This window comes from Nicotiana tabacum, chromosome 2, assembly GCF_000715075.1.
Source record: "Nicotiana tabacum cultivar K326 chromosome 2, ASM71507v2, whole genome shotgun sequence".
NCBI lineage: Eukaryota > Viridiplantae > Streptophyta > Magnoliopsida > Solanales > Solanaceae > Nicotiana > Nicotiana tabacum.
This window is the reverse complement of record NC_134081.1, coordinates 30,368,700-30,394,711: the sequence shown is the minus strand read 5'-3', so window position 1 is coordinate 30,394,711 and position 26,012 is coordinate 30,368,700. Positions and strand designations below refer to the sequence as shown.

Here is a 26,012-nt window from a genome sequence, read left to right as displayed (position 1 = left end):
AAAGCGAAATTTAAAAAGAAAACTGAAATACAATTAATAATAAATGTCGACTAACGAGTGAAAATTAAAATTTCAAAATATATACAACTTGGGTCAAACCAAATTAGGGCTTCAAATGTGGGTCATTTTCGGATGGGTTGTAGGCCCTAGTGATATCTGATGTAATTTTCCTATATTAAAAGGGCAAATTAGTCAGTTCATAATTCATTTTATTAATGACAAATATGTTAAAAGAATTGTTACAAAAAAAAAATTCAACAAAGGAGGTAACCATAATATCGTAAACTACAAGGGAAGTTAGTGCTACGGGAGGTTCTATGAAATTAACCCATATTTGAAAATTATGATAGAAGTACTTTTGCGTTATTTTTTTGTTTCATATTTCGCAAAAATAACAATAATTTTCATAAATTATTCCTACAGAAGTTCTCGAAAATCAGAATATTTCATCTCACTTATATGGAACAACATTTTTTCTTTTGTTGAGCCATGGAATCAACATTAATCATTTAAAGAACTTATAATACCTCTTTATTTATGCGATTTTTTTTACAGTTGTGTACTCATTGATATAAGGTACACGTGCAAAACGTATATTCTAAGACTAATTATAATAAAATTAAAACGAGATCAAGATTTCTATCAATCTTTTATCTAACGGAAGGTGCCTGTCAATCTGTGCAGGAGAACATCCATCAAATGAGGTGCTTTACGGTTATCCTAGTTTGCTCTTTTAATTACACATTAGTCTCCACAATCCTAGTATCTTTTAGAGTTCATACTTTCATTTTCCTTATAAATTTTTAATCTCGATATTAATTTTTAGTATCTTGCATATTTCTTGTGATTCACATTTGCTTTTGCTCCCTTTGAGCTCATCAATATCTTCAATAATGTAGTAAAGCTACTTTTTTCAATCACATTATATTTTAAACACTTATAAAACCCTTCTTCTTAGATTTATAAATTATTTTATACATCAGACCCAACCTTCAGAGCACATTTTACCAGGGGCGGAGCTACATGGTTAGTTGTGGGTTCGGCCGAACCCAGTAATATTTATTCAAATTCTATATTTGTATTAAGAAATCTAATCAATATATATAAATTATTAATTTAGAACCCAATAACTTAAAAAGATTATAATTTCGAACTCATAAGGTTCAAATATTAATTCCTAGCTCCGCCTCTAAGTTTTACCTTTCTGGCGTCCATCTTCTATGTATTAAGAACTTTATGTGTACACTTTACTTCTGTCGCTATATTTTGATTTTTTTTTTGTCTTTATATCTTTTTATTTTTAAATTAACAATGGTCATAATTAGACACTTATGTCCTTACATGCTGTGCTATGTTCACTTTTTACGAGAACTAAATCATAATGTGAAAATTTGAGGCTGTCAATATATTTTTCATATTTTATATATGCATAACCGTGCTATACTTTAGAAAATTTTGCATTTTTGTGAGACGCGATTGATGCACAACTACTACTCAATTCAATTTGCTGTAATTTATGGTAACAAAAACTAATGCTTCGTCTTGTCCACTTTAATTGAATTTTTAGTCTTTTTTTTGTGATCCATAATATTTATCTTTTTAGATATTAAGAAGAAATTAATTTTTTTTTTCAAATTATTCTTGGAGTAAAAAGCCTAGGAGTATTTGTTATATTTTTAATAAATAAATTAAAATTAATATGATTAATTTTATTATTAATTAATATTAAAAAATAAATTCTTTAATATGTGTGAAAATAATAAAAAAAATCAATTAAAATAGACGGGAGGGAGTGGGCAAATTAAAAATAAACTTTGAAAAAAAAAGAACAGCTAGCTATATTTGGACAGAACATAAAAAATTTCAAAAAATGGCCAATCGACACAAGTAGTCTAGAATCTAATCAAATGGAGTAAAAAATATTAAAGGCCACCGTAACTAACGCTTGCCGGTTGCCACCCTCACCTCAGCCGTGTCGTGACGGCGGCGACTTTTCATCTTAGCAATAATCGGAGAGTCACATACTTCTTATCTTCTTCAACTCCTGAGCTAGGCTCTCATCTTATAATAAGATAGTTATAGTACAAAAATGCAGGGGAGTATTTGTTCGAGGTGTTTTAGTAGGGCAGGGGAATTCTTGCTCCAAAAAGCAGAAACCATGATTTTGAATTACATCCCTTCTCGCCCTTCTTTACATTCACAAGCACTAAAACCCAGAAATTATCTCCATCATCAATATCGCATCAGTACAAGATATCTTTCAACTAATAGAAACCTGTGGGATTCTTCTAGAACATCTTCTACTGGCTTCAGACAAATCAAGGCTTTCGTTTCTGATTTCCCTGCCAAAAACCCTAATGACCCTGTAAGCTTTACTTTTAGTTTTAACTGTGGTCTCTTTTTTTGTTGTTTGTGTTGATCGTTGACTATTTTTTTTTTGGGGGTTAAAAGGATGGGATGCCAAATGGACATGCTATGTTTTCAACATCTTCAAGTGATGGCAAAAAGCCTGTAGTGAAGAAAGATGAAACTGGGATTGCGGCAAAAAGTGATCAAATATCTGATGCGAAAATTATTAGCACTCTGGCGAAATACTTGTGGATGAAGGATAATTATGAGTTCCGCTTCCGGGTCATTGCTGCCTTGACTTTACTTGTTGGTGCAAAGGTGAGAGCAGTTTTTTTTTTTTTTTCTTGTAGTCGTGTTTTTTATTTGTTTATTTAGAAAGGGCATTATGTGGACATAGCTAAAAAATGTGTGTTATATGCAAAGGTGGATTTTGATTCAATGCACAGTGGTGACTTTTGTGCATTTTTATGCCACAGGTTGTGAATGTTCAAGTGCCATTCTTGTTTAAGCTTGCTGTTGATTGGTTGACAACAGCAACTGGCAATGCTAATGCTCTTGCTGAGTTTACTACTGCCAACTCTACTGCTTTAGCTCTTTTTGTTAGTCCTGCCGCGGTTTTGATTGGATATGGTATTGCACGATCAGGGGCATCTGCTTTCAACGGTACTTCACACCTATGAAGTAATTGCTTGTGCTTGTCTTGAGTTTCAGAGTTACTAGATTTTTGTTCTTTCTTTTCAGTAAAAGATATTCTTTTTCGCGCATAAATGGATGATAGACATTTATTTCCTTTTCCTCATCAGCAAGTCCTTTACTTTTTTGCTCTTTATTTATTTTTCTAAATGCCTTTATCATTCTTTTGTTTTGCAGAATTGCGAACTGCAATTTTCTCAAAGGTGGCGCTCCGCACTATCCGGTCTGTTTCACGGAAGGTACAGAGCAGAGTTTGTTTTGCCAGCTTTTTTTTCCTATGGGTCTTTTTAGATTAGTCATCAATGATGGGAACCACATCATTTCGTGAACTTAAGAGAATTCCGAAGGAATGGAGGGTAAATTCATGGGGGTAATGACCCAAGATTCAAACTAAATGTAGATGATATGCTTATTGGAAGATGGAGTCTACACTATTATCTTGGACAGATGTGTGAGATACTAAGGTGCTTGCACTGCATTGTCTGTGTCTACAATGGGCTCTATCAATGAACTGCTATCACAATAATATCTCACACATTTGTCCAAAGTTGGGCTCTTTTGTTCTCAATGAAAGGTGAATCTTGGTCTATGTCACTGTCTGTTAGAGACCGTTCATATTGGATGTTTGTGTCAAAAATGCAGTTGAAGTATCCATTGCTTGCTGGACACCACTGCTTTGAAAATAATTCTGAATATGTCCAAGTTCCTTGTACAAACTCCAGATTGCGTTTAATTACTATATTAAAAAGATGGTGTCTCCTTTGATGAGTCACCATCTAGTATGTTCAGCTAAATATTATGCTCACCTTCCATCTGACATCAGTCAATGTTGATAGTTCGCATTTTCAGTTGTCTTTGGGCTTTGCATGCGTTTTGATTAATTCACATTTTGACTGAACTTAATTCTTCCATTTTAATATGCCGATGTACATAACATGCCCTAATGTATGCAGGTCTTTTCGCATTTGCATGAACTTGACCTGCAATATCACCTTAGGTATTTCTTGAAACACCCTCTTAAGAAATCTACCCTTTTAAACCTGTTGAATATGCATATTCTATTCTCTTGCAAGCAGTTAATTATGTGACTTTATTAGTGCATTGCCTCAGATGTAGCATTTGCCAGACCTTTCTTCTCTCTCCCATTCTCCTTTAAATCCCCCATTCTCTCATGTGACTCGTCTTTAAGATAGGAGGAATAGCTGAATTATTGGATCTAAAAAATGATTGGAAGCTACAATACAACATCTCTCTTGTCTCTGGAAGTAAGATACGCTCATCTCTGCCTTCACTTGCTGCAAAAAGTCAAAATCAGTCTGTACTGTTTATGTCTACACTTCGACTCTATCTTTTAAAAGTGGAAATAATCATGTAGTTCTTTTTTCTGTGTGGTATGTTGTGCAGTTGCAGGAAGCCAGAAACCCAGTTACTTGGAATATTAATAGGACAATTAAGAATACAACAACAACTATGCCAAATGAGTTGGGGTCATGTTCCCCATTTAAATTGATCTCAGGTCAAATATTATACAAAATAAAAATAAAAATGGAAATATAAGAAGTTCTCTAAATTTCCTACTAGCATAAGAATATCTAATAAGGCTAATTGGGTAATAAGGATACTAAAGCCAATTCCCGTGCAGTTAATATAAGATTTCTCGATCTATTGTAGAATTTATGGTGCCAACAATGGATATAAGGCCTCAAGCTGCGCCGGTTCCCATATCATATTGTAGCTTCAAAGACACCAAAAAATTCAACAAAAGTAGAAGCGAATATATCATGAGATAAATGTAATTTGCTGTATAACCAGCAGTGGGAACAATGTATTCCAAGGCTATGCTAAAAAAAGCTCATTCTTATAATGCCTTACACTCTAGCTCGGACTCTTCACTTTCGGTGGCGCACCCGTGTCGACACGATGTGGGTGTGGGTGTGGGATCTGTATCAGATCTGGTCAACCGATTTTGAGTACTTTGATAAAAAATCGACGGAGAAATTTAGGACATATACAATGATTTCTGAAATCAAAACAAAGCTAGAGTGAAATTGAAGAAAATTGAATACCTTGTGTATGGAGATTTCTATGTCAGTCCATTTTCTTTTATCTCTTTCTCGAATTCTCCTCTTGATCAATATCTTCTAGGAATAATTTATAAGTTTTCCGCATGATGTCTCATAATTTAGACATATTTTTATAACTTTATTTTTAGACATTTGAATTATTTTTACCCGAATGCTCGCACCCTTATCCGCACCTGAATCTGTACCCCCAAATCTTAAAATTTAGATCATGAAGGATCTGACTTCTAGATACGAGACACCCACACCTGAGTCGGAGTAACTTAGCTTACAGTAAGCACCTACCTTCAGGAGAAGATTACTGAATGAGTTTCAAATTTGTCCTCTTCGCTTCCCAAGATATTTAGGGAAAGGGTCCTTGTCGGCCGCCACTTGCTGACGATGGAACGCATTTTCAATTAAAGGGTCCTCGCCTTGGATTTAGTTGGAAAGGTAGTGTTTGGCATGTCCCTTGCTTGCGAACTAATTGAACTTTGTTCAAGATCAAAATCTGCGTGGATAAACTAATTCTGTTAGCCTTATCAGTCTCAATAATGTGTTTCCTTTGAACACTGAGTTAAATAAGCCATACCCATAACAACAAAAACAACAACCCAGTGAAATCCCACAAGTGGGGTTTGGGGAGGGTAGTGTGTACGCAGACCTTACCCCTACTCCGGAGGAGTAGAGAGGCTGTTTCCGATAGACCCTCGGCACAAAAAGATGAAATGAGACAGTGTAGTAGTAACAACAAAGGAATCCAGGAAGATAACACCAACAACGTGATAACCAGAAAATCGAGAGAAAAGTAATAACACTAAGCAGTAACAATGGCACAGTACTACAGACACGATGGAATAATATGGACACAACAAGAGCCACTAAGATAAAACACTACCAGACTAGCTTCATACAACCTAACCTACAACCCTAATGAAGTACTAAGGACACAACTGGAGCCACTAGCAGCCTAAAACAAAACACTATCAGACTAGCCTCCTATCTCCTAACCTACAACCCTAAAGCTCGACCTCCACAACTTCCTATCAAGGATCATGTCCTCGGAAATCTGCAGCCGCATCATGTCCTGCCTGATCACCTCTCCCCAATATTTGTTAGGCCGCCCTCTACCTCTTCTCATACCCGTCAAGGCCAGCCGTTCACACCTCCTTACCGGGGCATCCAGGCTTCTCCTCTGCACGCGCCCGAACCATCTAAGCTTAGCTTCCCGCATCTTGTCTTCCATGGGAGCCATACCCACCTTCACCCGGATATCTTCATTCCTAATCTTATCCAGCCTAGTGTGCCCGCACATCCATCTCAGCATCTTCATTTATGCAACTTTCATCTTCTGAATATGGAAATTCTTGACTGGCCAACACTCTGCACCATACAACATGGCCGGCCTAACCACCTCTCTATAGAACTTACCTTTAAGTCCCGGAGGTACCTTCCTGTCACACAAGACGCCAAACGCTAGCCTCCATTTCATCCACCCCACCCCTATACGGTGCGTGACATCCTCGTCAATCTCCCCATCCCCTGGATAACCGACCCCAGGTACTTGAAGCTCCCTTTCTTGGGGATGACTTGAGAGGCAAGCCTCACGTCCATGTCCTCTTTTCCCGACAAGCCGCTGAACTTGCACTCCACGTATTCTGTCTTAGTCCTGCTCAGCTTGAAACCTTTAGACTCAAGGGACCGTCTCCAGACTTCCAACCTCTCGTTAACACCGCCTCGCGTCTCATCAATCAGAACTATATCATCAGCGAATAACATACACCATGGCACCTCCCCTTAAATATGGTGTAACCCCATAACAATCGAAAATTGCTCTGAGTCGCCCCCCGCTGTCCTAACCCGAGTTTTAGCTCCATCATTCAAAATAAGTCATACCCATTTGATTATTTATCCTGTGGACTTGGTTCTGTTCAATTCTATGTCAGGCTTCCTCTGTTTGTGGCTTTGTTATATATCGATTTAGTCTGTCGTGATGCAAAGGATGCAGGTGAAAGGGTACCACATGTCACCCAAATAAGATGCTTATGGCTGAGATTGTTTATACTTTGTTTTTGATGTTATTCTAGTTAAAATTTTATGCCATCAGCTGTGATATTGAGAAGGTGGTTTGCTTGAGTGTGATAGAGTTTTTTTTATATTCTTCTTGCATCCTGCAGTCGAGAAACGGGTGGTCTTAATCGGATTATTGACCGTGGTAGCCGAGCTATCAATTTTATTCTTTCATCCATGGTATTCAATGTTTTCCCAACAATATTAGAGGTATATAAATTTATTCATTCCATCATTCAAGGCAGTTTTTTATTTGATGAAAAAAGTCCTACTTAGTTATGTTGCTTTTAAGTATTACTCCAACTACATTAACATGAACCCTTTCAGATATCAATGGTATCAGGTATACTTGCATACAAGTTTGGAGCACCCTTTGCATGGATCACTTCACTGTCAGTGGCTGCATATATTGCCTTCACCTTGAGTATTACCCAGGTTATCTACTTGCTGAAACCCATCTATTCTTTGTCTTGGCATTGTCTGTTATTTTGGGTTTCATGCTGTTCTTCCTCTTTGAATTGTTCATTTGTCATACTGGCAGTGGTAGCTAGGTGATAACTGATATATCAGTAACTTTTAGTGAGTCCAGCTCTCAAGTCTTTTGTTTCAAAGTTCCTCTTCATTTGTATCTTGCAGTGGCGAACTAAGTTTAGGAAGGAGATGAATAAAGCTGATAATGATGCAAGCACAAGAGCAATAGATTCTCTTATCAATTATGAGGTAAGCTTGTGTTCCTTTATACCAAGATTAGCTTATCTGTTTATGTGCAATACACTTGATTGTGCTGGCCCTACTCATTTTTTTCCAGACTGTTAAGTACTTCAACAATGAGGTCTATGAAGCTGAGAAGTATGATCACTTTTTAAAGAGTAAGTCGTATTGCCTTATGACTTTTCTTTTGTCATTTCTTAAGCTCTTCTGCGCTCTTAATTTATGGTGTAAGTTGTGTATACGTTGGGTGAATCAGATTGCACCAACTGTGATAACATTTAACACAGTTTTGTTGGCAATTAGTACAACAACAACAACAAACCCAGTGTAATCCCACAAGTGGGGTCTGGGGAGGGTAGTGTGTACGCAGACCTTATCCCTACCTTGTGAAGGTAGAGAGGCTGTCTCCGATAGACCCTCGACTTAAGAAACACTAAACAAGAAGCAACCAACAATAACAACAACAAGGGAAAAAAATAAAAATAAAGACACTACGTGTAACAACAACAACAACTCAGTGAAATCCCACAAGTGGGGTCTGGGGAGGGTAGTGAGTACGTAGACCTTACCCCTACCCCGAGGGAGTAGAGAGGCTCTTTCCGAAAGACCCTCGGCTCAAGAAGACGAAAAGAGACAAATATATCAGTAACAACAAAGATCTAACAACAAGAAATACAAGAATACTACTAGCAATACTGGTAAGAATGACACAACGTGGTTTGTTGGCAATTAGTCTAAAAGTAAATTTCAGGAGTAATCATTGAATTTTAGAATGATTAGAGTTACATGATAAAGAAAAACAGAAATCATTGTCCTTTATTAAGTTTCACAGAGTGGCGGTACCATGTTTATATGGCTTCCCTTCAACATAACATGGGTTTGCTTCACCTTATCAGAAAAAGAAAAACATGGGTTCACTTCACTGTGAGTGTACACACTTTGCTCTGGAATCTAGCAATGAGGTGGCAGAAGAATACGTGCTTTCTCCCAGTGGTTCAAAAACTATGATATATTTGCCGGCTTTTGACATACAAAACTTATGTTGTGTTGTTCCTCCCCATTCTTTTTTCTGAATAAGCAATCATGATATTATGTGGTTGTCTCCAGGATATGAAGATGCTGCCTTAAAGACACAACGCAGTCTGGCAATGTTAAACTTTGGGCAAAATGCAATATTCAGCATAGCTCTCTCAGCTGCTATGGTTTTATGTTCTAATGGGATTATGAATGGCGTCATGACTGTTGGTGACTTGGTAAAACTTTTTCTCCAATTATTTTAGCTGAGTGATTATTTTCTCTGCAGTGCTAGCACCCTAATAGAAAATATTACTATTTTGATAGGTCATGGTAAATGGGCTGCTGTTCCAGCTATCTCTTCCACTGAATTTCCTTGGTAGCGTATATCGTGAAACTGTCCAAAGTCTAGTGGACATGAAATCAATGTTTCAGTTGCTAGAGGTATCAGCTAGCTTCCATGATATCATTCATTGTTTTGTTTCACTTGCTAAATACTTTTGTGTTATGTGAAAGATTATAGAGGAAACAGTTGTCAAGTAACATCAAACTTTGTAGCCGAAAGATAATCTGCAAATGTTGTAAGATTTGTGGTCCAGATGATGCCTCTAGAATGTTGTGCTCTTGCTTCCTAAGTTCATAATGAGATATTGTACCTCATGAGAAATTGTGCGTCTAGGGGTCAGGCTTCTTTATATCGGCAGGTTAAGAGAATTGGACATACAAACATCATAATTTTCTTACCCAGTCAGGATGGGATCTGAATGATGATAAAGTTGGCTCTTTTCTGGAGTAATTTCTTCTTGGTCCATCTTGTATGTTGTGGTACCAACCGCTATCTTCTCTTCTATTTCGTCCAGTCTTTCTGTGATAAATCCTGTCTCTCTCTTGTGTTTCTTTCCTTGCTGACTGATAATATTCTTCTCGAACTTGAGTAGCTCGAAATGTTGAAAGAGCATGATCTCTCGAGGCCAAGCATAATTTCATCACTTTCAGAATAAAATGGAAGTTGCTATAAAATGAAGTTATCTTTTTTTTTTAAAAATTAGTTGCATAACTACTTATCGAAATGATAAATGTCATTGTATTATGAGGGGATTAGTATGTTCTGAATTATCAGATGTGTCCACTTGCAATATATTAGGATTATTTTCAGCTTTTTTAGGAAGCAATTGTTGGTCAACAAGGATTGGTACACTAATGCCCTTCTTTTGCGTTGATCATTATCTTGTTCAGTATTCTTTTTGATAAATCAAGAGAAGCTCCATTAATGTGCACCAAGATGGTGCCGAAGTCTCCATGGATACAATTGTTAAACGTTCAGTCTCCAAACATCTATCCACATATCTCTTTATCCGGCACTGTTAGTGTCACTCTGATAGTAGACCTTGATTTGGCCACAAACACATTTACTCCTCCTGCCATGGCACGTCCTTGCAAAACTGAACCATCATTTCATAAGCATTGAAAAGAACACCAGAAAGACATTAGACACTCATGGAGGAACCATTTTTTCTGCTATAGCATTTATTCATTTATGTGATAGTAATAGATTGCGCACATATTCTATATGTCTTGTGCATATGTAGAATTGTTTTGAGCAGATCTTTGAATAATATGTACAGGAAAGAGCTCAAATCAGAGATGCAAACGATGCGAAACCTCTTAAGTTAAGTGGGGGTAGCATTCAATTTGAGAATGTTCACTTCAGGTGCATATCAAATTCTTTCTTCTTTTGTTATTTGCTAAATGATATATGGATTATTCGATTGGTTGTACTTTTCCTTGAGCGATGTTTTCACTCAATCATCAGTTTGGGTACATTCTATGTATATTTAGATAGGTAGACAAACATTATCAAACATTATGGGGTGATGATCTCTGATGTACTGTGAGAAGGTATACTCCGTTTAAGAAAATTATATATTTAACCCCTGGAGATGTATATTTAGAACTAAGCTTCAGTGTTAGACTGGTGACTTAGTTGAATTTTATCAATTTGGGCCTGCAATGAAATTGTCACATGTTGCCCCAGGGCTTAGTTCAAGTGGCAAAGGTTGAAGGACTTGTGATTCGAACCCTATGTCATGCGAACTAAGTATGGTATATAAGTGGAGAAGGTTAGAGGGGCGGCCCATTGTTCCCGAGTTGCGAAGGTTGCAGCTGTTCCTGAGGGTTTGCCCAATGGATTTCTTGGTCATTAAAAAAAAAAAAGATATTGTCACATGTTAGCTTAGCATTCTTGCTTGTCGGTTATTGCAGTTTGCATTTGAGGCTACTTGTGATTGGACTTATTCTTACTCATCTTATTTATGATATAGTTCGTCTGATGTTTGCTTGTAGCTTCTCTTAGGAAACAAGTGCTTTTGACAGTATCATACACCTTATCTTTTGGGGTAAAGAGCAGTATCATACACCTCATATCAACATCATGTTGATTAAGCCAACTTATCTAACATCCCCACTAATTTTATGTCTCTGTTTTGCATGCCTAGAGCCATTTCGGTTAGACAAGAGTAGATGCCAAGGGATTTCTTGTAGGAAGAAATGAGGGGGAATAGAAATTCTATTTGGTAGATTGGAAGAGAATTGCATTTCTGTTGACAGAAGGGAGCTTACGGATACGGTGTATTTCTCTTTTTTACAAGGTAATAATCTTATTGATATAGTGGGGTAAGTCGATACAAGTGGTAGAGAATCTATACAAATATCAAGTTCTGTATAAAGAGACCCGTTCATCTATACTGACTGGCATCTCGTGGGTGCTCCAAAAGTGTAAAAGAAACAAAAATTTGCCCTTATTTGTACAAAGGTATTTTTCGCTCCCTCAAAAGCTCTCCTGTTTCTCCCTCGAAAGAACCCATATGAGTGTGAGTGGCGCTACATTCTGTGCCCGCCATTTTCTTTTCCTACATCTGAATGCCCAACTGAACATGACATCCTTAACCATAGCTGAAGTGCTGACATCACCACTGCTTCCCCCATGGCTTATTCACTACTTGGTTGTGCACCAATAGGTGATTTGCATCCTCTCCCATAAACTTGTACATGTAACACCAATAGAGAATTTTTACCTTTTAATGTAAAGTTGAAGAAAATGGTTGTGGAGATTCCCCCATGGGGAAAATGTTATATAGGAAGGTAATGATTGCCAAATATAGCATGGTTAATAATGGCTGGAATAATGAGGTCGTGCTGGTGGATTGTGTTAAGTAGTTAGTCATGTATAGTGTCCCACATCGGGAAGTAGATACCTATTATTATGTAATCACTGTATATAAATAGGGCGTTGTACAATACTTTAAATAATTAATAATATTTTCTCCCGTGCTTTCTCACATGGTATCAGAGTTTCGGTAAGAAAAGATCGTTGTGCGTCATTCCAGCGATATCCGGGAAGAAAGAACTCAATCACCGTGCAATTTTCCGGTGACCTAAGTGATTGTTTGCGTCAAAGTCACTATTTATTAGTGTTGTACAAACCAACACCACCACAAGGTCCGCCGTAGTCCCGCGACCAAACCCCAGAAAATCCCACCGGAAAACTCACACCCACGCGCCCTCACGCGCCGGGCAGACTCCAAAATTTCCGGCGAGATCTGTGCACGCGCCGGGAGCGTGAGACCCCTTCAAGCCAGATTCCGACGAACTTCCTTCAGGAAAGCTTACTCGCACAGCGATTCCGAGTCGACCAGTGCTATTCCCGACAAATTCCGACAACTTTAGAATTTTCCGGCGAGCTACAGTATTTTCCGGCGTGAACAGTGTTCCGGCGTGAAAATAGTGTTCTGTTTTTCTGTTGTGAACAATATTTTCCCAGCTATTTCTTCAGTTTTACCGTAGGAGTTACTGATTTTCACTATTTCAAGTTAACCCTACTACTTTTAGTCAAGATTTTTAGAAATAAATTGTAGCGTAATGGGATCCAATAGTATGAATGGTTGGATGGTTTCTATACCGGATTATATTGAGTTCCTTCAGTACAAAACATATAAACAAACATATTCAGGGATAGCTTTCGTTGTTCAAACATATAGTTGCGTGACTTGTGTCTCCCAATCTTCAACCTCTGAGTCTTGGGTCATTGATGCAGGTGCATCTGATCATATTTCTGGTAACAAATCTCTTTTCACTACTATTTCATGTTCTCAATCTCTTCCAACAGTCACAATGGCCAACGGGTCTAAAACCACGGCAACCAGAATAGGTCAAGCAAGTCCACTTCCTTCCTTACCTTTAGATTCAGTTCTTTATGTTCCCGGTAGTCCTTTTAATCTCATAGCCGTTACTCGCTTAGCCAAATCACTTGAATGCTCTGTTTTATTTCTTGATGACCTTGTTTTTATATAGGAACGCAGTACATCATTGGTACCGGGCGTGAATCAGATGGACTTTATTACCTTATCCTTGCAAAATCACATGGACTCACATCTTGTCTTCCTTCAACAACTTGTCCAGTTACCGATTCACCAGATTTATTACATAAACGGTTGAGACATCCCAGTTTGTCAAAACTTCAGAAAATGGTACTTGGTTTATCTCACTTGTCCACTCTAGAGTGTGAGTCATATCAGCTCGGTAAGCATACCCGCTCCCATTTCCCTCGGCGTCTCGATAATCGAGCAAAGTCACCTTTTACTTTAGTCTATTCAGATATTTGTGGTCCTAGTCGGGTCAGTTCTACCTTGGGATTCCGCTACTTTGTCAGTGTCATTGATGATTATTCCAGGTGCACTTGGATATTTTTGATGATGAATTGATCTGAGTTGTTTTCTATTTTCCAGACCTTCCACGCTGAAATTCAAAATCAATTTGGGGTTTCTATCCGCACATTTCGTAGTGATAATGCCCTAAAGTATTAGTCTTCCCCATTTCAGCAGTTTATGAACTCTCATGGGATTATTCATCAAACATCTTGTCCGTACACATCTCAACAAAATGGGGTAGCTGAAAGAAAGAATAGACATCTTATTGAAACTGCTCGTACCCTACTCATACAATCTCATGTTCTGTTGCGTTTTTGGGGGGATGCAGTTCTTACATCTTGCTATCTTATTAATCGTATGCCATCTTCAGCTATCCAGAATCAAGTTCCATTCTCTGTCTTGTTTCCCCACTTACCTTTGTTCTCTCTTCCACCCCGTGCCTTTGGGAGCACGTGTTTTGTTCATAACCTTACTCCAGGAAAAGATAAGTTAGCTCCTCGTGCTCTTAAGTGCGTATTTCTGGGTTACTCGAGAACGCAAAAGGGGTATCGATGCTATTCTCCTGACCTCCAGCGGTACCTTATGTCCGCTGATGTTACCCTCTTTGAAACCCAATCATACTTCACAGGTCCAGGTAATCACTTAGATATTTTTGAGGTGCTACCTGTCAGTGTTGTCAAAGGCGCGCTTAAAGCGTGCTTAAGCTCTGAAGCGAGGCTCAAAACATGTTGAGCGCTTCGCTTTGTGGAAGCTTTAGTGTCGCATCAATGCTCTAAGGCATACTTTTCCTTGCCAATGAGTGTAATCCTGTAAATGCGACATTAAACATTTGATATTTCACTTTATCGTAATTATTTTCAATTTCTTTGTCCATATATTTGTTATTCATGCTTATAATTATTATTCTTGGACTACATATACATATTTTTACTTTGTCTCCAGTTGCGCCTTTTTTCATTAAAGCACACTTTATTTGCACTTTGCGCTTAAAGCCCCAACGGACCTTAGAGTTTTTTTGCGCTTTTCGCCTTTGATAACACTACTACCAGTTTCATCTTTTGGAGATTCAATCACTATCTCCCATTCATCTTCCTCTACAACTCCAACTCCATCACCTACAGCTCCAGTTGCAGCTCCACCACCTATAGCTCCAGTTCCACCACCTATAGCTCCAGTTCCACCACCTAGTCCAGTTCAACCTTTTATTGCTCCACCACTCTTGACTTATCATCGTCGTCCACATCAAGCATCAGGCCTAGGTGATTCACGTCCTACATCAGATTCTGCTCCTACTGCAGACTTGTCTCCTCTTAGTCAACCAATTGCACTCCGCAAAGGTGCACGATCCACACTTACTCCTAATCCTCATTATGTCGGTTTAAGTTATCATCGTCTGTCATTACCTCAGTATGCTTTTATATCATCTTTGTCCACTGTTTCTATCCCTAAGTCTACATATGAGGCACTATCCAGTATGGCGACATGCTATGATTGACGAGATGTCTGCTTTACATGCGAGTGGCACTTGGGAGCTCGTTCCTCTTCCTTCAGGTAAGTCCACTGTTGGTTGTCGTTGGGTTTATGCAGTCAAAGTCGGCCCGGCTGGCCAGATTGATCGGCTTAAGGCTTGTCTTGTTGCAAAAGGATACACTCAGATTTTTGGGCTTGATTATAGTGACACTTTCTCTCCCGTGGCTAAAGTAGCATCTGTTCGTCTTTTTTTGTCCATGGTTGTTGTACGTCATTGACCTCTTTATCAGTTAGACATTTAAAATGCTTTTCTCACGGTGATCTTGGGGAAGAGATTTATATGGAGCAACCACCTGGTTTTGTTGCTCAGGGGGAATCTAGTGGTCTTGTATGCCGATTGCGCCGGCCACTATATTGTTTGAAACAGTCCCCTCGAGCTTGGTTTGGTAAGTTTAGCACAGTTATTCAGGAGTTCGGCATGACTCGTAGTGAAGCTGATCACTCTGTGTTTTATCGGCATTTTGCTCCTAATCTGTGTATTTATCTGGTGGTTTATGTTGATGATATTGTTATTATTGGCAATAATCAGGATGGTATTACTAATGTGAAGCAGCATCTCTTTCAGCACTTCTAGACTAAGGATCTGGGCAGATTGAAGTATTTTCTAGGTATTGAAGTCGCTCAGTCTAGCTCAGGTATTGTTATTTCACAGCGGAAGTATGCCTTAGACATTCTTGAGGAGACTGAAATGATGGGTTGCAAACCTGTTAACACTCTTATGGATCCGAATGCTAAGCTTTTGCCTGGACAGGAGGAGCCTCTTAGAGATCCTACGAGATATAGGAGGTTGGTTGGCAAATTGAATTACCTCACGGTGATTAGACCTGGCATTTCTTTTCCGGTGAGTGTTGTAAGTTAGTTTATGGATTATCCCTGTGATAGTCACAGTTGTTCGCATTCTTCGGTATATAAAGTCAGCTCCAGGCAAAGGATTACTATTCGAGGATCGAGGCCACGAGCAGATTATTGGGGTACACAGATGCTGGTTGGGCAGGATCACCTTCTGATGGACGTTCTACGTCTGGATATTGTGTTTTAGTAGGAGGTAATTTAGTTTCTTGGAAGAGCAAGAAACAGAATGTAGTTGCTCGATCTAGCGCCGAAGCCGAATATCAGGCCATGGCTATGGCATCGTGTGAGATAGTTTGGGTCAAGCAGTTGCTCAAGGAGTTGAAGTTTGGAGAAATCAACAAGATGGAACTGGTGTGTGATAATCAAGCTGCTCTTCATATTGCGTCAAATTCGGTGTTCCATGAGAGGACTAAACACATTGAGATCGACTGTCACTTTGTCAGAGAAAAAATTACTCTCAGGAGATATTGTTACAAAGTTTGTGAAGTCGAATGATCAGCTAACAGATATTTTCACTAAGTCTCTTACTGGTTCTCGTATTAGTTACATCTGTAACAAGCTCGGTATACATGATTTATATGCACCGGCTTGAGGGGGAGTGTTAATTAGTTAGTCATGTATAGTGTCCCATATCGGGAAGCAGATACCTATTATTATGTAATCACTGTATATAAATATAGGGCGTTGTACAATACTTTAAATAATTAATAATATTTTCTCCCGTGCTTTCTCACAGATTGTTTGGAAGAGGATCTGGGAGTTACATGAAATATTGAGTGCTAGAATTAGGACAAGATGTAATGGAGGGTATAGGGATAAAAATTGTTTTGCTTAAAATCATGTTACCGGGAGTTAATGGAGGAAGCGGAGAAGGAAGAGGCGTCATAAAAGATGTAGGCAGTAAAACACCAGAAAAGAGTAATTTTTTCAAATCGTGTGCTGTAAGGGATGCTACGTTGACCATTTATGAACCTAAGGAGGAGGAAGAGAATCACTTTACCATTTCTCAAGAAAGGAGGGGAGAATCATGGTCAGTCGGTGTTATTGGTGCAAAGACGACGACAACAACAACAACAACAACCCAGTATAATCCCACTAGTGGGGTTTGGGGAGGGTAGTGTGTACACAGACCTTACCCCTACCCCCTGGGGTAGAGAGACTGTTTCCGATAGACTCTCGGCTCCCTCCCTCCAAGAACTCCCCACCTTGCTCTTGGGGTGACTCGAACTCACAACCTCTTGGTTGGAAGTGGAAGGTGCTTATTGGTGCAAAGAAAGTTGCTAAAATATGAATGACATTTTTTTGCACTGCTAACTTATTTCATAGTTGAGGAGTTTTGCATGTTCATTGTTCAATCTGGCATGGGTTTTACCAAGCACAATTTAGGAGACATTACCAAGTTGGAGACGATGCAAATTGAGGGAAGAGTGGAGTGCTACCTGGAGGAAGATGCTGTCCTGTTATTTTTGTACAGTGTTGAATGACAGGACAGAAGCTTGTTCCATGATAATGAAAGGGATATGAACGGTTTGAAAAGGTTTCTTATTTCACGTATTCATTTGATGTAAATTGAACATCCCTAGTTGTATAGGTTATTAGGGTAACTTATTAGCTAACTGAGGTTGAACCACTCATTTTTTATACATATTTTCTGACACCATCTTGTCTGGTATTAATGAAATTCCTTTGATTTATCTAAGATATTGCACAGGGGAAAAGATACTAATTCTTCTATCTCATAGTCTGATCATTCTGTTTCTGCCCATATAAGCACTTCCATGTCAGGGCTTTTGAGCTTTTTAATTTCTCGTCACATATCCATCCTAAAGCAAAGCATGTGTTATGAGCTTGTTTACAAATCTTCCTAGGTAGCAATGCTGATGTGACATATTTAATGCTTTCCAAGTACGTTTTTCTCAAAAAAATGCTTTCCAGGTACTTTGGAAGTAGGAGATTTCCAAAGCTCTTTAGGTTCTGCAGCTTCGGTAGTTAGGTTGATGTACAGCTGCTGCTCTTCGTTTGAACTGCAACTCATCATGATTATATTTGCTTGAAGTAGATATGCTTGCTTTCTCTACTGTTCCACTTAATAGACTAGTTGAATGTGCTTGCTGATCCTTGTACTTTTCATTTTTTCATAGTTATTTGACGGAAAGGAAGATTCTAGACGGGATTTCTTTTACTGTGCCAGCTGGAAAAAGTGTAGCTATTGTAGGAACGAGTGGTAGTGGTATGGTTTCAGTCATTTGTTCCTTATTCTGTTTCAACTTTTCAGTTTTATTTATTTATTTTGGACTTAATTGTTCTGTAATCCAGCGACTGTCCATTTAGGTTTAGCATATTAAGCAAAAGCGAGTTATCTCAGTTAGCAATCTAACAGACGTGAGTGAAAAAGGTATATCCGAGTAGTATAGGTCTTAGGATGGCATTTAAAGGAAGCAATTTGTGGCATAGGATGCTGAAGCCTCTATGATTCTTAAATGAGGGATAAATTTTGAAGTCGGATCACTAGAGATGCTCTTATAAGATGTTTATAATATGCCCCTTGATCAAATCGTATAATTTTGTTTGCTTGTTGAAGTTTGACCAGTATGATATAATATAGTGTAGGATTTCTGCGGCAAACAACTGAAAAGGTCATTCTCGTTTTTGCTCTTCTTTTCATTGAGAAAGCTTTCTGGAAACATATTCTTGCAATATAAATATGGGCTTACCCCAAATCCCGACCAATATAAGGTGCCTCTTAGCTGACTGAAATATACAACCTTTTTAAGAGGGCACTATGAATTTTCAAGTGTGGGATCTCCTAGATTATTTTAAGTTTGTGTAGAACCTTTGATTACGTTCAATCTTATTGTTTATGCTTTTTTACGAGCCCCTGATCCGCATATTACTTTCTATTACAGGCAAATCAACCATTCTTAGATTGCTCTTCAGATTCTTTGACACCCATTCTGGAAATGTAAGATTAATCATTGTGGGATTTTACTTATCTACATATGCTCAGTTAGCGGCCAAATCATATTGCTTGGGCCTGCTTTTCATCACAATGTTTGAGAGCTTTATGTGTGTCTTATCATATTAAACTTGGATTGTTTGCCTTAGCAATTTAAGTGGTCTGTCGCTGTGCAGTTCTTTATGATCGCTTTTTAATCATTAATAACAGACAAAAAGTCCTTGAATGGCATGCATGATGATGAAACTGGTATTTCGCATTTGCTTAAAGAGAAGACTGTCTGACAAAAACTACAAACCGTATGTTGATAAATCGTTGGCTGAATTCTCTTTGCAACGTTTGTCAAACTGCTGAATAGGGAGTTCTATTGCGATGGAAATACGAAAGGCATATAATTTAAAGAATATGTCTGTAAGAAGGAATCTGGACAATGTTTACATTTATCTTTATCCATGTGGTTGATGAACCCTACTTGTTAAGGTTGCGCTCTCTGACTGTTCATAAGGCGCTTTGCAAATTCATGTGCTGTGGAAGCCGAATTTCCAAGTTTATGCACCCTCATAAGTTAACATTAGCAGGGGACTGGATTTTGTCATATTCCACAGAGAATTATGTTGATCCTGTTTTGCTGCATGTTTACATGATTGAAATATTAGAACACAGAAGATAGAAGTGAAGAGGTAAATGTAGATAATTGCACATGGAACAGTGAATTTACGTCTCAGGCAAAAGTTTTCTTTTTCTTGTTAGATCTTTCAGCTTTTTGGTGGCATTTTGCTCTTGACAGGTAAAAATAGATGGTCAAGATATTCGGAAGGTTACACTTGAGAGTCTTCGGAAATCTATTATCGTTGTTCCCCAGGATACTGTAAGTTGTCATAAATTATGTAGCTTAATATTCATTGTGGTCCCTGTGTAATGCGTGGGTTGAAAACAACGATTTCTTTGTTTTTCCAGGTCCTATTCAATGATACTATATTTCACAATATCCACTATGGACGGCTCTCTGCCTCTGAGGAGGAGGTCTGTTAAGAACTTTAAATTTGCTTCTATTTCAACCTTCAGTTGCTATATTATCTGAGTCTCCCCTGTTATCAAATGAAATGTTTCAATAAGGTGTACAATGCTGCTCGGCAAGCTGCAATCCATGACACTATTATGAAATTCCCCCAGAAGTATGCTACAGTGGTGGGAGAACGTGGACTTAAGGTGAGTCCCTTTTAGTCCCCCATTTTCTCTATTTATGTGCAGGAGCATGTGTTGGTACCTTTAGGTCTATCCTTTGCCCCTCCGTGATTATGTTGAAATTTATCCATGTAGGCAGGACATGGAAGAGTAATCATGTCATAGTTGGCGCAAAATCATATGCATCACTCATTAAGATAACCCATGTTGATAGTATGTTAAAATTGATCTTCTTCTAATTGTCGCTAAAGATTTGTCAGTACAAGTCAACATTCTCCATTTGGATTTGAAGTTAATGTTTTTGGTTATTTAGAGTTGCAACTTGCCAGCACAGATTTCGGGTTAAAAACCAGACATTACACCTAATTCTGCACTTCTGAATTTTGATGTGATCTTTTTCCTAAACCAGGTATGCAGGAAGGAACTATTAGTATTAGAGTGGTAGGAGATACAAATGAGTTTTCACGATTATAGGGTTTATACCAGGGATTTTCATTAAGCTCGTAGTTGCTTATCTAGATCTACTTATGGATGAGCTAACTAACAATATAGAAGATGGGTCTCATGGTATATGCTACCTGCAGACGATATTTTGTTAAACTATGGAGTCACTCAAGAGTAAGGGTTTCAGCATAAGTAGAAGTAAGATTGAATATGTGGACTGCAAGTTTAACCAATACAAGAAGAGTGAAATAAGATGAAATGAGACGGGATTGTGGTTCCTAAATGGATAAAACTCGGATATCTAAATTTAATCTGGAAAGTTAAGGCACCTCTCAAGGTGGTCTGTTTTTTCATGGTTGGTGGCAAGAGAAGCATGTTTAACACAAGAAAACTTGAGAAGAAGCATGTTTAACACAGGTATATGCTACCTGCAGACAATATTTTGTTAAACTATGGAGTCACTCAAGAGTAAGGGTTTCAGCATAAGTAGAAGTAAGATTGAATATGTGGACTGCTAGTTTAACCAACACAAGAAGAGTGAAATAAGATGAAATGAGACGGGATTGTGGTTCCTAAATGGATAAAACTCGGATATCTAAATTTAATCTGGAAAGTTAAGGCACCTCTCAAGGTGGTCTGTTTTTTCATGGTTGGTGGCAAGAGAAGCATGTTTAACACAAGAAAACTTGAGAAGAAGCATGTTTAACACAGGTATATGCTACCTGCAGACGATATTTTGTTAAACTATGGAGTCACTCAAGAGTAAGGGTTTCAGCATAAGTAGAAGTAAGATTGAATATGTGGACTGCAAGTTTAACCAACACAAGAAGAATGAAATAAGATGAAATGAGACGGGATTGTGGTTCCTAAATGGATAAAACTCGGATATCTAAATTTAATCTGGAAAGTTAAGGCACCTCTCAAGGTGGTCTGTTTTTTCATGGTTGGTGGCAAGAGAAGCATGTTTAACACAAGAAAACTTGAGAAGAAGCATGTTTAACACAGGTATATGCTACCTGCAGACGAACTTGAGAAGAAGGGGTTCCCATTTATGCTCTAAATGCGCACTTTGTGGTACAGCTAGAGAAACCAATAGCCATTTGTTTCTTCACTGTCCTTATCACTGACCAACTATGGCAACCTTTTCTTAATTTGTGGGCCTTAAATGGATTATGCCAACAAACATTTGTGATCTGTTGAAGTGTTGGAATTATAATGGGGGTATAGTGAGACAGAAGAAATGGTGGAGATCGCTTCCTACTTGCATATGGTGGATTGTTTGTGGAAGGAGAGAGATTCAACAATTTTTGAAGACAGAAGCAACTCCTTACGGAATATTAAAATGAATTGTTTCCTTTCGTTTCATTTCTGGTGTAAAGATAGCTTTTAGAGGAGGCAGAATCTTTAGTAGATTTTAATGGTGCTCTGTAACCTTAGGTTGACATAGCTGGGGTCTGCTCTTTTTGTAAATATAGCTCGGCACTGCTTTCGTACTGTTTTTTCTTCTTATTAATATATATACAAGTTACCATTCTCAAAAAAGATATTTCGGGAGAATGTTATGACAGATTAAGATGAAGCATATAGAATCAGAATAGGATGGTTGAAGCAGAGAAGTGCTACAGAAATTATGTGATAGGGGAATACCTACCAAAGTGAGTGAAAGGCAAGTTCGATAAAATGGTTGAAAGACCAACAATTTTGTATGGGAGTGAATTTGTGGTTAACATGCCGATGTTAAGATAGATGAGCGGTTGTACAAAATCAGACAAAGATAAGGTCACTTGAGATGATTTGTCATATTCTTTTTTTTTTAATTAGTTGGTTTGTCATATTCTACTTCGATCTCCAGATGTACCGGTCCATTGGTATAAACCATAGTTGATTGAGGGCGTCAAAAGAAAATGAGGTAGACATCAAACCACGTGGAAGGAGTTGCTTCAAAAGACCTACAATCTCTTGGATTCCAAACAAGCTCAGTGAAAAATAGCGGACAATAGAAGAAAAAGATTCGTATAGAAGATGCCAATTAGTGGGAATTAGGATGTAGTCATGTGGGTATGCTTACTTTACTTTAGGTCCAATTTCTACTAGGAGTCTTTTAATCTTGTCAGAAATTTGTATGCAGTAGAAGATGTAGAAAACTTCTAGTGTCAGAGAACTAAATTTTTGAATATTGGATTGAGAAGAGTCTGATTGGAGCGACATGAATACTGAGAGTCCATCTAGCTGACCCAACTAGCTTGGGCTTGAGGTATTATTGTTGATATAGGAAGTGCAGCACAATAAATGAGATATCATTTTGGGATTACATAGCACTCCCTATCCAAATATTTATTCTTTTTATATACAGGACTTGCTTTTCAATTCTTTTCTACTTTGAGTAAGTTATGTATGCCGCTGACTAAAGGCAGGTCTTTCCTTTTCTGTCTTTCTCCTGCAGTTAAGTGGTGGCGAGAAGCAAAGGGTTGCACTAGCGCGTGCGTTCCTTAAAGCACCTGCTATATTGTAAGTTCACCTGTCACCCTTCTAGTATAAAGAAGTGTTGTCTCAGAGATTGCTACCAACCTTCATTTTCTGTATGTTCTCATAAATTAGTCCTTGCTTTCCAAGTAAAAGAACCCGAGGTTATAGAATCTTAAGGAATTATAACATTTGTTTAGCAAGGTCAATTTTAATTATGAGGATTGGGTATTTGAGACAAATAAGAACTATTTGGAAAGTGTCATACTCTGCTGTTTCACTATCAGAAACAGTTTCTGGAACATTTGGAGTCAGATTTTTCCTGGAAAGACAAATTAAATTAGCAAATATATTGATTTTATTACTTTTGGATTGGATATTTAGGTTACAATTTGGCGGAAGCTACAATGATTTGTGCTCCCCTTGTTCATCTCTTTTCTTGGTGTCTATACAGCTTCATTTGTTTTTCCCAAAAAAAAAAAAATACAGCTTCATCTCTTTTCGGTTCCTTTGCTTAACCCAGAATGTCGATTTTACCTTCATAGTGCACATTTAACAGAATTGTCTCCGGCGTTTAATTTTACCTGCTCTTAATACTGGCTTACTGGCTCAAGCATGTCTTACATGATGAAAAATTCAGATGTCTCTTTTTGGTTGGTTCTGCCTATCTTCGTTGCCGTGCATTTTTCTTCATTCATTAAAGTGCACTTTTTTCTTCATCCACTTATAAATATTGTGTTACCGACAGGCGAGAGCATATATTTGCTTCGTGTGTCATGAAACGTGCTTCTTTTATTTTTAGTTGCTCGTAAAACTCCGTTATCAGAATCTGTGAGTTGATAGCATTCTAATGTTGACTCTAGGCCTTATTTCAACCTGAGAATACTGGGCTGATTGTCGTGTTAACTGGAGGTTAATATTTTCAAACTAGGCAGCAAGGCTTTGACTGACCATCTATTAACTGAGAGAGGATTGTTATTAATTTAATTTCTTTATCTTTTGTTCTTCCTCTAGGAAATTGTTTCACCCTTTTTTTCCTTCTCTCTTAGGCTTTGTGATGAAGCCACGAGTGCACTTGACAGCACGACAGAATCAGAAATATTAAGTGCTTTGAAGTCTCTAGCAGATAATCGGACTGCAGTTTTTATTGCCCATAGGCTCACTACAGCTATGCAATGTGATGAGGTTTGGTTCTAGCAAATATATTTCATGAATGCTCGTTCTCCAATATATATTCTTATTTCTTGATAAGTTCAGAGATTAAAGTATTGTACTCCACATCAAACTCCACAAGATGTGCTACTGAGATGTACAATAGGGATGGGGCATCAAGAAATTCAGTATTCTATGCATCGGATCAGATAGTCCCATTGTCCCAATTAAACTACTTATTTTTTTGGCTGACCCAAAACTATATCCACTCTCGCAATAGTGACTTTTTCTCTGCACTAGTACTTCATAATATTCTACATTTAAAGTAACTAAGGACCCTCTCCTATTGTGTACACTCTTTTAATTCCTTAGTAAGTTAACGTTTTTACCAACTTTCACTTAGCTACAGTAACATTCAAACTCTTACCTTAATAGTAGTCCACAGATCAAACTGAAACCAACTTTAGGACGTAGGGAATATTAGCTAAATTTGATTTCTTTAAATAAATAAGACGACCGCTGATATAAAATGAACAATTCGGAATAGAAGGAGTGCATTACCTTGGTATTTTAGGTAGTGTGTAGGATATTTCTCAGAATTTCACCAGAATTGTGTTGTTACAAATTGTTCTCTTCTAACTTATTTCATTAGAACCGTGGTTACAAAATTTCCCTTTTCTTCTTGGACCTTGCAAAACCAGAGCGATATTTGGTGTGTAGTTGTTGAGAACATAGTCCTTTTTGTTTAAAGTTATTAGAATTAATAGACAACGATAGGTTATAAACTGTTTAACTATATCACAAACGCAAATGTATTTCTTTGTTAGCTTTTTGGTGCAACATGGTCTTTGTAAACGATGTAGATTCCATGTTAGATATGATAAGAGGCATTGCACACTTTGTAATTTTAACACAGACGTAGTGCTGTTATACCATTTATAAAATATCATTACTTATAAAAAAAAAACTAAATCACAAACGCAAAGTGTTGAATATAACATGCGGTTCTTTGAGTCGGCATTTTCCACAACTGTGGTTCAAATATGTTGTATCTTCAGTTTGTAAAGTCTAACTTACCCTTTTTACTAGTTCATTATAAATATTGAAATGTGTGGTCATGATTATCAGATCGTAGTCTTGGAGAGTGGGCAAGTGGTGGAACAAGGGTCGCATGAGTTTCTTCTATCTAGGCCAGGGAGGTATGCACAACTTTGGTCACAGCAGAATACTGTTGATGGACTCGATGCAGCGATCAAGTTAAACGCATGAATATTCCCCTCCTGTTGTTTCAAGAAAGGAAAGACATTACTGACTTCACCAGCGAATTCGGCTCAATCATCTCACTTCTTCAACTCCAATTTCCGAGCCACTTTCACCCTCGTTTACCATATTTAATCCCTTGATCTAGTGGGACAGGATTTCTAGGACAAAGAAGCCACTTTCAGCCCCATGCAAGATTACTGTTTTATACGCTTCTTGCATGGATAGAGCAGGTCAAAGTAATCTTCTCAATGATTATATTTTGGACTACAGTCATCTAGTGTTGTTAGTGATACCTGCGATTAATCGGAAGCAGCTATGTATTATATGTACTGTTAAAGTGCAGTGTTCATTTTTTATTTTTCTCAACTCTAGGATTCATAGCTTGCTGTTAGGATTCATTCTTTGGACTTTATAGTTGATGCTATACATTGTGTACAACCCACAAACACATTACATTGTGTGAACTTCCCTGATATGGGGTAACTCCGTTAGTGAAGGAAGGCATCTCACATTGCCTTAATTCGATATGTTTCATTAACTAAATTTTAAACATTTTTTTTGTAC

The 26,012-nt window shown here is 37.9% G+C and overlaps 1 protein-coding gene across 1 annotated transcript; it reads left to right on the top strand.

Moving 5' to 3' along the window:
* The first annotated feature begins 1,838 nt into the window (after positions 1–1,838).
* Positions 1,839–26,012, top strand: LOC107826011 (ABC transporter B family member 25, mitochondrial). The gene is made up of 20 exons (XM_075232308.1): positions 1,839–2,365; positions 2,452–2,667; positions 2,826–3,012; positions 3,220–3,281; positions 3,996–4,039; positions 7,280–7,382; positions 7,500–7,607; positions 7,809–7,892; positions 7,981–8,041; positions 8,991–9,136; positions 9,225–9,341; positions 10,523–10,608; positions 18,127–18,215; positions 18,892–18,947; positions 19,729–19,809; positions 19,899–19,964; positions 20,058–20,150; positions 23,014–23,078; positions 24,083–24,218; positions 25,314–26,012. Exons 1-20 carry the CDS (start codon positions 2,090–2,092, stop codon positions 25,452–25,454), a joined length of 2,217 nt encoding a protein of 738 aa, XP_075088409.1. The 5' UTR covers positions 1,839–2,089; the 3' UTR covers positions 25,455–26,012.